Raw genomic sequence first — 16100 nt, forward strand, 5'->3', positions numbered from 1 at the left:
CTGCTCATAGCTGTCTGTATTCACGAAGGATGACACGCCCTTCTCGGTCTCTGACATCAAGTAACTTTGGAGGCTCAGTGAGAGAAATGTTTTGTCTGTAGAGGAGGAAAGGAAAAACTGTCGATGTTGGCTCTTCAAATTTGATCAATGATTCGGATGTTTAAGCTCAAGAAGAGTGAGGTTTTCTTTCCAACAAATTTGGCATCTCCTCATGCAGGTGAACCCATCGGTTTTGACTGATCAGTCAGCACGACGCCGCACCACCTGGTGATCTTTGGCCAATCATCAGGTCAGGTAAGAGAACAAGTTATTACATGTTTAACTGACATGACGGTTTGGTTAGCTGGTCAACCGAAGTGGTACAGTCTTTTTCTATCCACGCCATGAGATGGGTGCGATGCATTTTCATTTACACGTCACTCAATCAGTTACAGGTTCTCCCAAAAAGAGGGCACATTCTGGCGGCTTGGAAAATGAATACTTCATGATGTTGACATTTCTCAAAAGTGTAGTATTGCATCATCTGATTTTCATGCATTGCGAGTAAAAACATTGATTTTACTGCAGACATGATTTCTTTGCCATGTAGTTTACGAAAACGAAAGACTCACGTCACACTCTTCCTGCTAGTGTTACTTGTTAGTGTGCTATAATCGGCCTGCTTCAAAGACAGCCAACAGCGATCCATGTCATGAGTCATTCTAGGCAAACTCAGTTTAAATTGCTTCAAATAACCAGCTATGGAGGGAATGTCAGAGGAAGAGGGTTTAGTCTGATTTTCCTTTTCAAGGCTAACGACATGAAATAAAAAGGGTTGCTATAAAGATGGCCACTTTTAACCAATTTAAAATGTTGTGCCGTCATTACAAAGACACCAGGTGGTAAGTAAATGTATCCTAAAGTGTATTACATATATGAAAAATGAAAGCATGTAGACTGATAGTGACACTCGCAATCACTACACTTACTGCCACTGCATCCAAGAGGAACAGGTTTTAGGGTCACAGGAAGCAAAAGCCTTTCCATCACTATATGCTGAGAAGGACCAACAGTAAAATATGTACTGCACACAGTATGAATCAGACTTGTTTTTTGTGAAAGAAGAATCCAATCTGTTCTTGCATGGATCTTGTAGAGCAATACAAGATTATAAGCCATGACGAATTACATTAAATACTGGTATCTTTTAATGATCCTGTTTTGTCTCTCTTTTCACAGTTGACAGATGGAAGATAGAACAGATGATCTGATGGCTGTGAAGGTGGAAAAGCATTCTCAGTATGTCATCCTGACCTACTTCCAGGGGGACATCAACAGCATGGTGGATGCTCACTTCACCCGTGCACTCAGCAATATCTGCGAAGCCAAGGCACCAGCAGTAAAGACCAAGAAAATCCGTAAATCTATTAAAATGGGTAAGCACACCAAACCAGCGGTGTATGACCTTCCTCACTGTAATCATAACATTCAGTCCCATTCAACCATCCTTCACTGTTTCCATCTTTGTCCCCCTCCCCCCCAGAGGAAACCAGCACCTGTCAGGGGAGTGTTGTTGACCCTTACACCAAGTCACAGCTCCCTCACGGAGGAAACCTGCTGACCTTCAGTCCTGTAGATGAAGCTCCTGACTCGTGGCACTCATTGCCCACCAGGGCAGGAGAGGGCCCAGGGTTTCCATCCATCGCATACTCCCTGTCCCATGAAGGCTTGAGTCTTACTGGACAGCAGTACGCCACATCCCTGCTCAACCTGCTGCATAGTGACAGGGGTGAGATGGGACCCAGTCTGGCTTCCAGCTCCAAGCCAGAACTGCTTCCCAGCTGGACGGTGCCACAGGGATTTAGAGAGTCTGCAGACCCTGCTGTGGTCTTTGAACCTGGTAAACCCACGATATAACTTTAAAATGTCTTCTAACTTCCAAAGTGACTGCTTTTTAGATAATGGAATGGATAAGACTTGTCCACAAAATCAAAACTCCTGTGAGTTCATTTTTAAATAAACTCAGATACTGTGCTGAGGGGCAGGATCCAGTGATGAGCTATTAAATATGTGGGAATCATACACTATCTTCATGAATAATTTTTAATGTTTTAAAGGGGTTACTAGTTGTTCCCCAGCTTAAAGGGTGGAACTAAATTTCTGAAGTTCCACTTGAACTCTAAACCGGTTGCCACATGGCACATGATCCTATTATTAACCTCTTACATTTCAACTGATTTTTTTTCTAGAAAGCATTACTCATTCATAAAAGTAATGAGAGAGACAGCTACACTCTCATTTAGAAAATCCCATTGTTGTAAACATGATGTATTTCCAGAAACTATTCTGAACGATCCACCATTTACTTAAAGATCCCCTCCACTCAAAAATGTCCTTTACGTTGGTCTAAAACGTCTCAGCTGTATTTTAATGACTTTTATTTATCCAAAGTTTGCCACTAGATAAGTGTTCACATTGGATGTGTATGTGCCATCTGAGTTGTCCTTGAGCAGTTCATCAGGCATAATTATTAAAAAAGTGTGCGTCAGTGTGCGGGTTCATGGTTATGTTGGAGCTAGCGGTTGGACTGTAAACACCTATCATTATCTAATCTGGAGTATTTGTCAGGTATTTGTTAATTACCAGTTAGTTCCTAACATCCTTGCTCATTACTTGCTGCCTTTTTGTAATTTTTACGTCGTATCCAGGGAAATGATACTATGTGAAAAAGATAAAAATGTATTATGTATTATTATTTATAAACTTGCCTAGAAATCATTGCCATTTTGTCTCCTCTGTCAGGACAGCGTCTGGACAAGAAGGACTTGTACTGGTATTGAAGAGAGAGCAGCTGGAGCAGCAGAGAGAACAGCCTTAAATACACCACCTAGCTGTGGTTCACTCTGGGAGCTGTCTGATATTGTCTGGTCAAACAGGTCTGAGCGGCATCTGAGAATAAACACGGAAGAAACAGCAGCTCCTCCGTTCCCTTCCCCACTCACTTCTCTGTAAAATGACCTCAGCTTCTCAGTATGTTCTAACTGGAACAAACTCTCTGAACGGGAACATTCTCTGACAAACCTGTTCTTCAACTCTGTCATTCCTCTGCATGTGTCGCTGCTCACTTTGCAGTGGAGTTGGATGAAGGGTATTTTCCTGCTTTTATCAGGCATTTTCTCTTAGTGGGCCTACACCAGTAAATAGACCAGTATTAAGTTAAAGTGCATTGTGAGCCTCTGGAGTGTGTAAATATTGATGTCAGTATATGTCTACAGTTCGTTAGAGTTAGAGTTAGAGTCAGTTAGATGAGTTGCTTAGAGAATTGTTTTTATGCATCCAAATGAACAAAAAGTGAAGGATAGCGATGTTATGTTAATGATTTCTTCTCTTCACAGAGTGTCAAGCACTGGGCAAAAATGTAATCATATATGAACTTAACTTAAATAATAACAGAGTAGACAAAATTACTCAGTCCTTAATATAATCATTATATGAAATACCTCAAAACTAAGAATATATATGCTCTGTATATGTATGTATGTGTGTGTGTGTGTGTGTGTGTGTGTGTGCGTGTGTGTGTGTGTGTATACACATACTACTATGATGACATACTTTTTTAATATATATATATACAAATATGTAAACAACATACGGTCAGTGGTGGAAAGTAACTAAGTACATTTTCTCGAGTAATAAATTTCATTTGGACATACAAGTTCTTGAGTACTTTCATTTTATGCTCCTTCATATCTCTTCACAAATGAAGGGCAAAACTATCAACAAAGTATTAGTTTCTTCTCATCTGTGTGAGGGCTCATGGACCTTAAGCCAGGTGCAGGCATTGACGGAATAAGATGCCCCTTCGTGTGTTTGCATTCAATATTCCAGCATCTCATAATCAGTTGAAGGTTTAATCAATTCCAGAGCAGGGAAATACTTCAACTGTTCTCATTGTGGAATGCACGTGTAACACATTTGCTGGCAAAAAATAATACACAGATGCATATGTGCTCATGACGCCCACATTGTCCATACAGACTTCCTTATTATATATTAGCTATTAATAGACACCTTCTCCCAAGCTGGATATGTACAACATTTACTTATCAACTCAGATGATTGACGGATCTACCACCTGTTGCACAGTAAAGAAGATGCAACCAAACAATTATCGGGTATTTCAGCCTTTTAGTTTTACAGGTACCAGTCTCAGGTCGATAAAATCTTCTTTATTATGATTTAATGCTCAAGGTGTGCAGATGAATTCTCCCAAAGCAAACTCCTGCATTAATGTGTCTTCTCCTGCAAAAGACTTCCTGCAGTGTCAATTATGGCTTCAGTCACAAAGGTTTTCATAGTCCCAATAAAGCTGGTAGACATGATTGGATGGCTTGGATAGAAAGGATTATCTTGACTTTGGTGGTTGATTGACCCTTCCTACTGGTTAACACCGATTTTCAGTGAAAACATCCATCCATCCATTCATTTTCTATACCGCTTATCTGTCAGGCTCGTGGGGGTGCTGGAGCCTATCACAGCTGACTACGGGCGAGAGGTGGGGTACACCCTGGACTGGTCGCCAGTCAATCACAGGGCCAACACACAAAGACAGACAACCACACATATTACACATATTACACCTGCTGAACATCTGCATTTTAGCATTGTCAGTGTCAGCATGCTGATATTAGCATTTACCTGAAAGTGTTGTTGTCCATAAATACAGCATCAGAACAGCTAGCATGGCTGTATAGAATAACCACATTATCATGGTAGTACACTGAAATGTGTGTGGTAGCTAGACAGGTTAGATTAGTTGCACGTATGATATGACTCACTTGACTGCCTTAAATGTCTCTATAGAGCAACAGGCAGCATGTACTTGAAAATACAAGGCGCCACACAGTTTCAGTAATGTCATATTATCATATGTCATTTTGACAGCACTGGAAAATTACTGATGATGGCATTGAAAATGCTGTAGTAATCAAGGTCCCTTAACTAACTTTCAGAGCCAACTACAAAACAATCTAGTGATATAATTTCATTCAGTAACTACACTATAGCTCTGTCTCTCTCATAGTCCTCAGTTCAATAATGAGTATAACTATCTCTTTGCTCTCTGACCGTTCCTATTGTATTGGCCAATATCTCTATTGATTTTCTCTGTTGGTCTCCCAAAATAGAAAATATTTCATGTGAAGCTTGCATGAAAATAGCTTAGAGTTGGAAAAAATGATGGTGGTGTTTCTACCAAACACTGCAGACAGACATCACTGGATTTCAAAAAAATCAAAGATTTAAAAAATAACCCTAACCCTAACCCTACAAGAAGGTTTGAGTACGGGCTGGGCCCTTGTGTGGAGATTTTGCATGTTCTCTCTGTGCTTTGGGGGGTTTCTCCCCGTGTAACCCGCCTCTCGCCTGTAGTCAGTTGGGTTAGGCTCCAGCCCCCCTGCAACCCTGCACAGATAAACGGTATAGAAAAGGGACGGCTGTCTTCAGAGGGCTGTCTGTTATTAAATCTGTTAAAATTTTCACTCTTTCCAGCTGTCTCGTCTTCTTTATATTATAATACTGGTTGATTTGGCATTTCAAGAATTCCCATTTCATGTATTTCCTATGATCTTCAGATGGCAATATTTAAATCCAAGAGAGGTAAATTGTATGGTTCATGCTCGTCCAAATCAAACTGTAGATACATCAGCAACATAGGAACATTTCTTTTGGTTGGTACAATTATGGATAACTCATAGACAGGGCACTATACACATATTATTGAGACATTCTGGGAACCACTCCAGCCACTGACTGACCTGAGAAGCTCAAGTCTCATGTAAAAGGAACTGAATGTTAAGTGGCATTTCACTGGGATGTTCTACGGATACAAAATATTTTCTGCTTGCTTGCTGACACAGTTTTGGCAATGAATAAAAAGCCGTAAAAATACAGCACAGACAGTAAATCTCAAACAAATACCTGCAAGATCAGCTTAACGGCAGACGTCTACTAGGAGAACATTTGATTCCTCTTTGCCTTATAGGGCTAACATGAATTCAGTGGTTTAAAAAAGCCAGAATAAGGGGCAAAAGAAACTGGCTGCTATGGATCTGAGGGGCTTATTGTTAACAGTTTACCACTCCTTCTGGTATGTTTTTTCCAACATTATAGACAGAAGACTAGCAGCAGGTGTGGTGGAGGAGGAACGAGCAGAGAACCTTTCTCAAGGAGGAAGGTTCAACAACCATGCGGATTTAAAACCATAATCCCTCTTCCTTCCTTGTGGAAGGAATAATCAGGCTGATCTGAGGCCCATCTGGAAGGGAGAGGAGGAAGAAGAGATTGGGTCTGCAGTGTTAAATCTCCCGTTGAGCTTTTAACAAGTCAATGATGCTGACTGCAGAGCAAGAAGAGGCAGCATTAGGTGTTCAGGGTTGTTGTGTGTGGTGTACAGCTGACAACAGGGTCCATAACAATTAAGAATTATGAACATCTCACCTGCAATGGTGGCCTCAAAGAGATGTCAGCCACTCCAGTCACGTCGCCAATGTAATCATCAGTGAGGGAGCTGATGCAAGCAAAATGGGAGAACATCAGGGTCAGATAGAATGAGTAACAATTTTAAATTATATGTTGTCGGTGTTTGTGTCCTTTCATCTGGAGCTCTTTGTTTTCAGCAGAAGAAATGCCCCCAAAAGTACCTGTAGTTTGCTTTGGTCTAAAGGATCATGCTGGTGTTTTTTCATATTAAATACCATTTACGCCAACTTATATATACTTTCTGTCTCTGGGACCCATTTTTCAAGGGATACTATAGTTGTTTTACATTTGTCAGGATGCATTTTCTGTACTTACAGGCATTTGTTGATCTCCAATTTACTATGTAATAGATATTTGAACACTGATTTGAAACTTGCTTGAGTGAAGAAATTCATTGTTGTGGTTGCTTTTGCTTTTACTTCAAGGTGGTGCCATTGTTTGATGACACCTGGAAGCACAGATGGCATACAGCAATAACTCAACTTTTATACAACTTGGGCCTTTTCAGCACAGATCTCAAGACTGAAGTGAGTTCACACAGACCAGAAGTGAACGGGAAGTAGTGGCTGCCTGTAAAGACGTTTTTGAAAATACAAAAATACAAAACACTGGAATGGTCCTTTAAAGTTGTTGTGGAAGTTGGTTTCCTGTACGGCAGGCTGCGCAGAAAAGAAAATGCTGAAGATGTGTGAAACTCTTTTTGTTGATGACTACCTTTGTGCTCCATTGTGCCGTCTGTATATGTGCTGCTACACACAGGAGCAGCCTGGCACAGGAAGCAGCAGTGAATATGAAATGAAAGGCTCAGCTTAGCAAAATCATGCAACCAAAGTTTGTATTTCTGGAGCGGAACACCCCGAGCTATTCTCTCCAGTGTTACTGAAAAATTAGAACTTCATTTAGGGCAATCGCTTAATCTTGCTTTTATCTGCGAAGAAAAACCCTAAAAATCCAGAGCAAATCGGTGTAACTATGCGAATTTGATTCACGTGTCAGCACAACGCCTTGAAAGGCATTTACAACCTGGAAAGTAATAAATTTGGGGGATTTGCTGTATTTACACAATCCTTTGCGTTCAAAGGACTTACTATAATAACTGGAGAGTATCTAAGAAAGAAAAAAGAAAAAGAATAAAAAACGGAGTTTGTACGTGGCAGAGAGAAGAGGGTGGAGGTATTTACATACATTATGAGGGTGTAGGTATAAAGGAGTGCACAAGGCGCACTCAGCTGTCTTCACACTCTAATAACTGTGTTGTATTGGCCCTCACAGCGTGTGAAGCTGCTCTACTGGGGTTCTGCTCTCTACTATGGTCGTCCACACGCACGGCTGCAATTTCAGCACCACAGACAGCTCTCTCTCCAGCTCCAGCCTCGGCACTGCCGCCCCCATCCTGCGGGGCTCCACGGAGTCCCGGAGCCACGGCGATCTGAGCCGGACGGGCCACACGGTGGTTGCGGTGTGCCTCGGCTTCATTTTGGTAGTGGGAATCCTCAGCAACTTCCTCGTTCTGCTTATTTTCGCAAAGTTTCGCTCCCTCTGGACGCCCATCAATCTCATCCTGCTGAACATCAGTCTGAGCGACATCCTCGTGTGCGTCTTCGGGACACCCTTCAGCTTCGCTGCCAGTTTGCACGGAAGATGGCTCATTGGAGAGCACGGCTGCAAATGGTACGGGTTCGCCAATTCCCTCTTCGGTGAGTGACATGTGCAAATCTAAAACTTCTTCCGTTCTTGTTTTACACCAAGTGGTGTAGAATGTAGGAAGTTCAGAAAATTCAGGAAGTTAAGAAGTCTGACTGGGAATGTTATTCAGCTATTTGGGCATATATGAAAATTTTGCATAAACTTGACCTGATGATGGCGCTATATGAAACGTCAAGGTGTCACTTAAGTTATTAGAATTTATCCTGGGTGTCATCAATGTCTGAACCAGGTTTCATGACCAAAATACAGCAGTTGACAAATCTGTAAGTCGTGATGGTGCAACAGGAAAAGTCATGGATCACCAAAGTATGGAAACCATGAATGTCTCTTCAAAATTTCCTATCAATTCATCCAGAAGGGCAGTGTTAAGATATTTCAGTCGGAACCAAAGTGGTGCACACTGCAATCCATGCGGATAAAAAGGAAAATAAAAGGTAACATTTCAACATTAAGATTTCCTTGAAGGAAAAAAATGTTTCTCACACACATTTGATTCGATTGCAATGAAAGGGTCATCACTAATGTTAGTCAGTCAGTAAAGTGTACCCTTTAATTACTACACAGATATGTATGGTGTAGTTAGTACAGCAGGACGGAGGCACATAATATTGGCTCTCACCTTAATGTCACAAGGATCTATTTCCATGATCTGGACATCAAATTCAGCAAATTATTCTTGTCAGATGAAAGCTTTTCTATAGTAAACATAACATAAAGTACATTATGCATAATTACATTTTCACATTTCTTATTTAAAATTCTAATGACTGTTTTTTGTTTTGGTTTTTTTTTGGTTTTTCACTTATAGCTCAAGCGATTCACAGCTGCTCTCAGCCCAGCGATCATTTTGTTAGAACTGGTTTTGAAAAAGGTGCAGACTTAGTGCTCATGTTACAGTGAATGAAGTCCTGGTGGTCATTTTGTTCGTCTCCTCCTCCCCTTGTCTTAAAGGGATTGTGTCCCTGGTGTCCCTGTCTCTTCTCTCCTATGAGCGTTACACCACTGTGCTGCGTTCCTCGAAGGTTGACATCTCAGACTTCAGGAAGGCCTGGTTCTGTGTCGGAGGCTCCTGGCTCTACTCTCTCCTCTGGACTTTGCCGCCCTTCATGGGTTGGAGCAGCTATGGGCCAGAGGGACCTGGTACTACATGTTCTGTCCAGTGGCACCTCCGTTCAGCCACCAGCATCTCGTATGTGTTATGTCTCTTCATTTTCTGCCTGCTGCTGCCCCTTTTGCTCATGGTCTACTCTTATGGCCGAATCCTGGTCGCAATCAGGAGGGTGAGTTCACACTGTGTTAATAAAGACATGTTGCATTTCACGCATTTGTGAGTCGAGCGTGTCACAGACATCACTGTTTTCACATGTTGTTTTACTTTTGATTCATATATTCACTAGCAAAACAAGAAAAAATAACAACTTTAAGGTTTTTGATGACTACTGAAGACATCCTTTGTTGATATAATACAAAATACATGATATAGGCAAAAGTATCCAGAAACATCTCTTCATTGGGATGTTTTTCAGGGGTTGGGCTCAGCCTCTTATACTTTCAGTGAAGGGAAGTCTTAATGCTTCAGCATACCAAGACATTTTGGACAATGCTATGCTTCCATCTTTGTGGCAACAGTTTGGGGAAGGCCTTTTTCTATTCCAGCAAGACTGTGCCCCAGTGCGCAAAGCAAAGTCCATAAAGACATGGTTGAATGAGTTTGGTGTGGAGGAACTTGACTGGCCCACATAGAGTCCTGACCTCAACCCCATCAAACACCTTTGGGGTGAACTGGAGCAGAGATTGTGAGCCAGGCGTTTCAGTGTCTGACCTCACAAATGCTCTACAGCATGAATGGGCAAAAATTCCCACAGAAACACTCCAAAATCTTGTGGAAAGCCTTCCCAGAAGAGTACATCATTTCTCATTCATATGTAAGCATGAACTGCAACAGTCATTTAGAAAACAACACACATGGGAAAGTCACTGAACAGCAGAGTCAGAGTTAGTGACTTAAATCGAAATTCACATCTCTGTGCCATCCATATGCAGGTGAAGGTGTATCTTTGCCTCCAATTTTGAAATGTGTTTTAATTTTTTTCCTTCATGCTTTGGATTATAATTTACAGGAAATTCAACCTGAAGGGCACTGAGATGTTTTGCTTTCAATTTGACAGAGGTATTTCCATTAAAACTCACATTTTCCCTCTTTTTTATTCACAGGTGGTTCACTTGTCCCACTTTTCTGTGCTATAATTATGCCACTGAAGTATGTGCCAATCCAACACTGATACTGCATTTGATATGTCTGAATGCATTGTATCATCACTGATAAATTTCCACAATATAAACATTCACAAAAGAGCAGTATAATACACATCTAGCACGGATTGCATGTATGGAATTGTAAGTTCCTTAGGATGATGTGCTTAAAGTACCATTTCAGTTTGCTCAGCCACACGGCACCGGAACAAAAGCTGTGTTAAAGTGGGTCAGTTGTGGCTCTTGAGCTGTCAAAATTTTATTAGGATATAAGATCGTGGCTCAGAGGTTGAGTGATGGCCAACTAACACCAGGTCAAATGTTTTCAAGGTAATTTCAAGGAGCATCAAGCCAGAAAATCCTATAAGGTCTGTGTTTACAATCTCACAATCAATTTATCCAGCAGGAGAAGGAATGAGGACCAGTATCTTTAGGGGAGAGCTTGGGATGTTCATCCGTGGCTGCTAATGGCCACCTGTCAGTTTCCAGTGACTCATCCCTGCCTTGGTGCCCCTTGCATAAACCTACTAGTCACACAGATAATTCATAATTAAGGGCTCCCAGTTGGTGTCGGGTCCCTTCATGCACATTGTTGCTGCTACTCCTATCAATGAATCACCCCAAAGGTATTTTTAGATTGTGGAAGCAAGCCGTTACTATTGGATACCCGCTGTTATATAACCACCTCTATTTTTTTTAACTCTGTGAACCCGAGGGAGTCAGAGCTGAGAGGGGCTTTGCAGACTTGATTACTGTGCCGATGAATGGGGAATCTCCAACTGAGAGCCCCTGCCTTAGGCTTTTCTTAGAAACAGAACAGTCTGTGGATCCTTCTGCTAGCTTCTCAAGATGGCTTATACCTCCACGTCAGACTGTGACATGACATTTATATCAACAGCATCGCTGTGGCTCAAGCTTGGATTTCTTTTTCCTCTCTGCATGACAGCATCGCATCTCGATTCCATTCATAGTGCAGTTTGGAAAGCTTCTCCTACAAACACGCACATTTTTGACATTATCTGTTCCATCGCTGTCATTGTAGAACTGACAAAGGGCACATTTGCAAACACAAAAGATTCAGTTGAAAAAATAGGAGATTTTTATGTGCAATTCAGCAGATATTTTACTCTCTTCAGATAAGACAAAGTTAGTGTGACCTAGAGCTGTGATGCTTGTCCCATTTTTTTTGGCCATTGCCAGAATAGATAATACAATAGAGGGCGTCGAGGAGTCAGAGCAACAGATGCTTTGACCAAATATCATACAACACAAAGTGTAACTGCGTGTGCAGGTGGACAGAAAGGGCAAGGGTTTCTGTTCTGAAGGATCTCCTTCATGGTAAGAAACCCTCATTTATTCATGAAGCACTGTGATGATCATCAAAGTGGTAAAAAGACCACAGGTGCATGAAATCAATACTGAGGAGGTGACAATCACCACAGAGGAGATACTGCTCTGTCTGGACTAATTTCAGAGCACAGCTACAGCTCCTCAGGAGAAATGAAACACATCAGAGCACATAAAGTGGGCTTATAGCTGCTGCTCAAACTTTAATCTGGTGATGTTTGATGTGTTTTTTGCAGCTATAGTTAACATGGCGTGGCTGAGTTGCACACATTACATCTGTTTTACTGATTTATTAGATCCAGCGGTCATTCACAAGTGATATTACTTGTCTGATTCAATTAACACCACACTGTATACATCACATGTGAATACATGACAGTTATTACATTAATACACTAATTGCTTCTGAAACAGTGAAGGAGCAGTTGATTAAAAAGCACAACATACAAAAGAATTATGTCTCAAAGAACTTAACAGATATGGAGCTCTAAGATATATTAGAGGGATGATTTTATACATTAAGTTCAGAGTTTTCTTTTACCCTGTTGGTGTAATCAGGGCTATTTTTCTTTGCTTAGGCTCTAAGTCACATTCATAACAGAAAACCAAGTAAATCAGGCAGGAAAGGTCTTCTGAAAGGCACTGTTGAGTTGCACTATGTTTTTGGAGTGTGTTCCTGTCCTGTTCTTTCTCTACAGAGACATGCTACTTTATGAAAGAGCAGCACTAAATTGAATGACTCTTATGTGTTGAGTAAATAACATAATTTCACTTTTGTTGCTTTTCCTTTTCTTTCCTTTTTTTCTCAGATTTTAAATGGGACTTGCTAAAGTGAACCAAGGGTAAAACTGAGTTGAATGCATGTTGCCTTACTTTGTGATCACAGCGTTTCTCATTGTTGTTCTGATGGGTTAAGTTTTAGTTTGTAGAAAAATTAAACAATCTTAGCGCAGATTTGTTCTTCTCAGTGCCCCCAGGTCGGATCCATGAGGGTGTCTTTATTGATGCTACCACTGGGTGGCACTAAAGGAAGAAAGTGTTCAGCTGCTAGCGTCTTACGCAGTGTGTTGCAGTAATAAGTCACAGAGCAAACTGAGTTAATAGATGCAACAAAACACGGCATAGAAAATTTTTAAGTAAAAATGAATAAATAAATGTGGGAGAGACATGTAAAACCTCCCTACCTATCTACTTTTTCTATATCTGACCTCACCTAGCTTAGGCCCTCAGAGAATCTGTTAAAAATGACATAAAGATGCACTTTCTTTAATTACAATAATAAAGTCAGTATCAAGCAAAACTATTGGCAGGAGAAGTTAAATCTCAGCACCTCCTCCTCCCCTCCTCTTTCATGTCTCCAGGTGGGTAAGATCAATCTGCTTGCCGCTCAGCGCAGAGAGCAGCATATTTTAGTGATGGTGCTGTCCATGGTGTCCTGCTTCATTGTGTGCTGGATGCCCTACGGCATCATGGCACTGATGGCCACCTTCGGTAGGTCGGGACTGGTCACTCCCATGGCTAGTGTGGTGCCCTCCGTCCTGGCCAAGTTCAGCACTGTCGTCAACCCCGTCATCTATGTGTTCTTCAATAACCAGGTTAGAGCAGAAGGCAGAGCGGTGATGAATTGTGATCCAGAATCCAGTCACAATTTCTTGGTGTTTACAGGAGGTGACCATAGACTTTTGTACTTTCTTCATAGTTTTACAGATGCTTTGTGGCCTTCTTGAAGTGCAGTGGAGAACCCCAGCCTGTTCAAGGGGAAGAGCACCCAGCTAGGAGGACACAGTTCTCTGGTTCCTTCCCCATCCACAGACAAACTTCCTTCAACTCTCCACAATGTCAGGTCCTCAGCAGCTCCAGAGGCACTGCCCACTGCAGCCGGCACAACGATCGCCGCATTCTTGTTGTCCACTACACTCCGTAAGAGCTTGTGATCTCAATTGATTTTCCATATGAAGCTAAATGTCATGTCCAAACTGCGTTTCGTTGCATTGTACTTGTACATGTGTACACAATAAAGTTGAATCTAATCTAATCTAATCTAATTATCCATACCATCACTTGGTACTTGTTTTTTTAAGTAGCACCATGTAACACCCTGGAGGAATGTTGTTTTATTGCTGTATGTACTACACATGCACGGTTGTAATGACAATAAAACCTTGACTTTGATTTAGAGTGAGTGCAGTTCAGCCTCTGCTTTAATCCATATTTAATCTGGTCATGTGCTGACTTTCCATATGTGTGTTAGTGTACATGTTGTGAATGAATGCTCTGAAAATACATGTATGCGTTTGCTGCAGGTTTATGTTCCATGTTAAAGCAGTCCTTAGGTTTTGATACTGAAGTATCATCTTGTTTTTTGTCACTAAGTCTTTTACTTTTCCCACGAAAAATAAAGACCACAGCAAACAGGAGTGGCAAATCAAAGATCAACATAGTTATTAATACAATACGACTTTATGTGTTGTTTAACAGAGAAACTTAGCACACAGAGATGCTGATTCAGTAGAACAAAAGAACAAAATATATAAGATAAGAACATAAGAACAAAATGTGATACTGTTAATAAAATCAGATCTCACATCATCTGGCAGCTCAGACAAAAGTTAAGACTATAAAGTAAAAAACTGATTAGTTGAATTCTAGGATTTGTTATCAACGTTTAGCAAACATTTATTATGTACAAGTAATCTAAATACTTGGTGTCGCAGCTGAGAATATTTTCAACCACTAGGTGGAGTTGTGAACCATTGCTAAAAAAGATTAACAGGCATGTCTGGAGTCTCCTCATAATGGCCGCATTGTCATTACTATACATTCTTATAGAGATGTAGCTTTGATATAATATATGTGTGTATTCTGTTATGAACACTAAATCCAACACCTTTATTGTGTACATACCGTTGTAAAGCAAACATACTCTACAGTACTTTAGCAGGTTTAAAGCACAAAACAATGCAGCATAAAGACAACTAAACCTGTCACAGCAATAACTCATTATTTTTATTTTTCAGTATTCAAAACTGCAAAGGATATTATTGATACTAGTTATATATTGATATTGATATCATTTTTAACTTGGATAAATCTGTCCGTCTGTCCATCCATCTATGCATGTTTTTATCTATCACAAGTTGAGTGGGACATTTGGCCCCAGAAGCCAGAGATGGCACACAGGATGAAGAGAAGGACCTATGTATAGAAAATAACGAAACAGAAGCACAGAAACAGGCAAACTTGAGCAGGTGACTCAACAAAGACTAAACTTAAAACTGGACAAAATGCAAAGTAAACTGACCAGAGAATAAGGTGCAGGTGGGGAGCTGGGTGGAGAAGCACAGGCGAGGGAATGAGGTGAGGAAACAAGACAGGCTGATTGGCTGGGGATAAAATGATGGGAACAGGACAGGACTAATGAGGCTGATGCAAGCCAGGTGCGCAGTCTACGGTCTACCTATCTGAAGCTCTGAGGGTTACAAGTGAAACAGGCCTTAGGAAATTAAGTGCTGTGCTGGCCTACTACTACACCAACTACAACTTCAGCTTCACGAAGACGGCGCCATCGTTACACAACAGCACAGATGCATCTGCTAAGCTGCACTGTACTTATGTGTAGCATTCTATGATCTGTTGCGTGAATGTCCCACATTCAAAACATTTCATAGTTCATAGCCTAAACTGGCTCTGTGGGTTCTGTGAAAAACCATTAGTCAGACTCATTCTAGGCAATGTGCAACCACAACCAAGCAGAGTTCATGTATATTGTGGTTCAGAGAGATCTGATCATCTATATATCTAACTATCTATATATCTAGTAAAAAAGTTGGATTCTGTAAGTATAGTAATCACTGGGAACTGTGTAGGAAATGTATTATGTCTTCAAATCAGGAAACTGTAACATCACTTCAGGTGGTGCCAAATACATATTTAAAGATCTGTTCTTAAGCATTTATTAGTTTCTGATTCTGGGAATGTGGGAAGACACACTTTCTTTAACCAAATCACACATGTTCAGCCAAATGTATGTGCTGTCCTTCTGATAACTGTAATAAGTAACGCAATATTTTTTTCACCAAGCCTCCCCTGAAACTGTTCAGAGGCTCACCTCGACCTGTGAAAATGGCTGAATCTAAGGGTGTTTTCACATCAAGCCCTTTATCAACCGAACCAAACTCAGTCCCCTTGTAGTGCACCAAAAAGCAAAGCAGCAGAAAAGTGACTCAGTTCTTTTTTGCTTTCACATCATGAGTTCACTTGAGAGAGTTCCCAGT

At 41.0% G+C, this 16100-nt stretch overlaps 2 protein-coding genes and 1 long non-coding RNA gene across 5 annotated transcripts in view; 2 read left to right on the plus strand and 1 right to left on the minus strand.

Moving 5' to 3' along the window:
- The window catches only part of LOC124068529, a 16359-nt gene extending 1168 nt beyond the window's left edge, over positions 1–15191 (minus strand). The window contains exons 1-2 of the long non-coding RNA XR_006844924.1: positions 15128–15191; positions 6478–6547 (exon numbers count right to left, since the gene is read on the minus strand). This is a non-coding gene — a long non-coding RNA (uncharacterized LOC124068529). The remainder of the gene's footprint in view (positions 1–6477; positions 6548–15127) is intronic.
- Positions 78–3694, plus strand: vgll1 (vestigial like family member 1). 3 transcript variants are annotated; one of them, XM_046406865.1, is made up of 4 exons: positions 78–289; positions 1219–1415; positions 1523–1879; positions 2787–3694. In XM_046406865.1, the coding sequence occupies exons 2-4, from the start codon at positions 1226–1228 to the stop codon at positions 2855–2857; spliced, it is 618 nt and encodes a 205-aa protein (XP_046262821.1). In that variant the 5' UTR covers positions 78–289; positions 1219–1225; the 3' UTR covers positions 2858–3694. The 3 variants fall into 3 exon arrangements, with proteins under 3 accessions (XP_046262821.1, XP_046262820.1, XP_046262822.1); XM_046406864.1 differs by having other exon boundaries at positions 80–294; XM_046406866.1 differs by having other exon boundaries at positions 82–294; positions 2782–3694.
- tmtops3a (teleost multiple tissue opsin 3a) lies at positions 7759–13795 on the plus strand. The gene is made up of 4 exons (XM_046406863.1): positions 7759–8216; positions 9178–9506; positions 13188–13421; positions 13526–13795. Exons 1-4 carry the CDS (start codon positions 7829–7831, stop codon positions 13748–13750), a joined length of 1176 nt encoding a protein of 391 aa, XP_046262819.1. The 5' UTR covers positions 7759–7828; the 3' UTR covers positions 13751–13795.
- Positions 15192–16100: the final 909 nt, after the last annotated feature.

Source organism: Scatophagus argus, chromosome 12 (genome assembly GCF_020382885.2).
Source record: "Scatophagus argus isolate fScaArg1 chromosome 12, fScaArg1.pri, whole genome shotgun sequence".
Lineage (NCBI taxonomy): Eukaryota > Metazoa > Chordata > Actinopteri > Scatophagidae > Scatophagus > Scatophagus argus.

What these genes read in the sequence shown, in the direction of transcription:
- vgll1 (XM_046406865.1), top strand. Translation starts at nt 1,226, where the DNA reads ATGGAAGATAGAACAGATGATCTGATGGCTGTGAAGGTGGAAAAGCAT. An exon ending in CCGTAAATCTATTAAAATGG is followed by an intron (nt 1,416 to 1,522) that starts GTAAGCACACCA and finishes CCTCCCCCCCAG; the next exon opens with AGGAAACCAGCACCTGTCAG. An exon ending in TGCTGTGGTCTTTGAACCTG is followed by an intron (nt 1,880 to 2,786) that starts GTAAACCCACGA and finishes CTGTCAGGACAG; the next exon opens with CGTCTGGACAAGAAGGACTT.
- tmtops3a (XM_046406863.1), top strand. Translation starts at nt 7,829, where the DNA reads ATGGTCGTCCACACGCACGGCTGCAATTTCAGCACCACAGACAGCTCT. An exon ending in GTTCGCCAATTCCCTCTTCG is followed by an intron (nt 8,217 to 9,177) that starts GTGAGTGACATG and finishes CTTGTCTTAAAG; the next exon opens with GGATTGTGTCCCTGGTGTCC. An exon ending in ATGTGTTCTTCAATAACCAG is followed by an intron (nt 13,422 to 13,525) that starts GTTAGAGCAGAA and finishes CTTTCTTCATAG; the next exon opens with TTTTACAGATGCTTTGTGGC.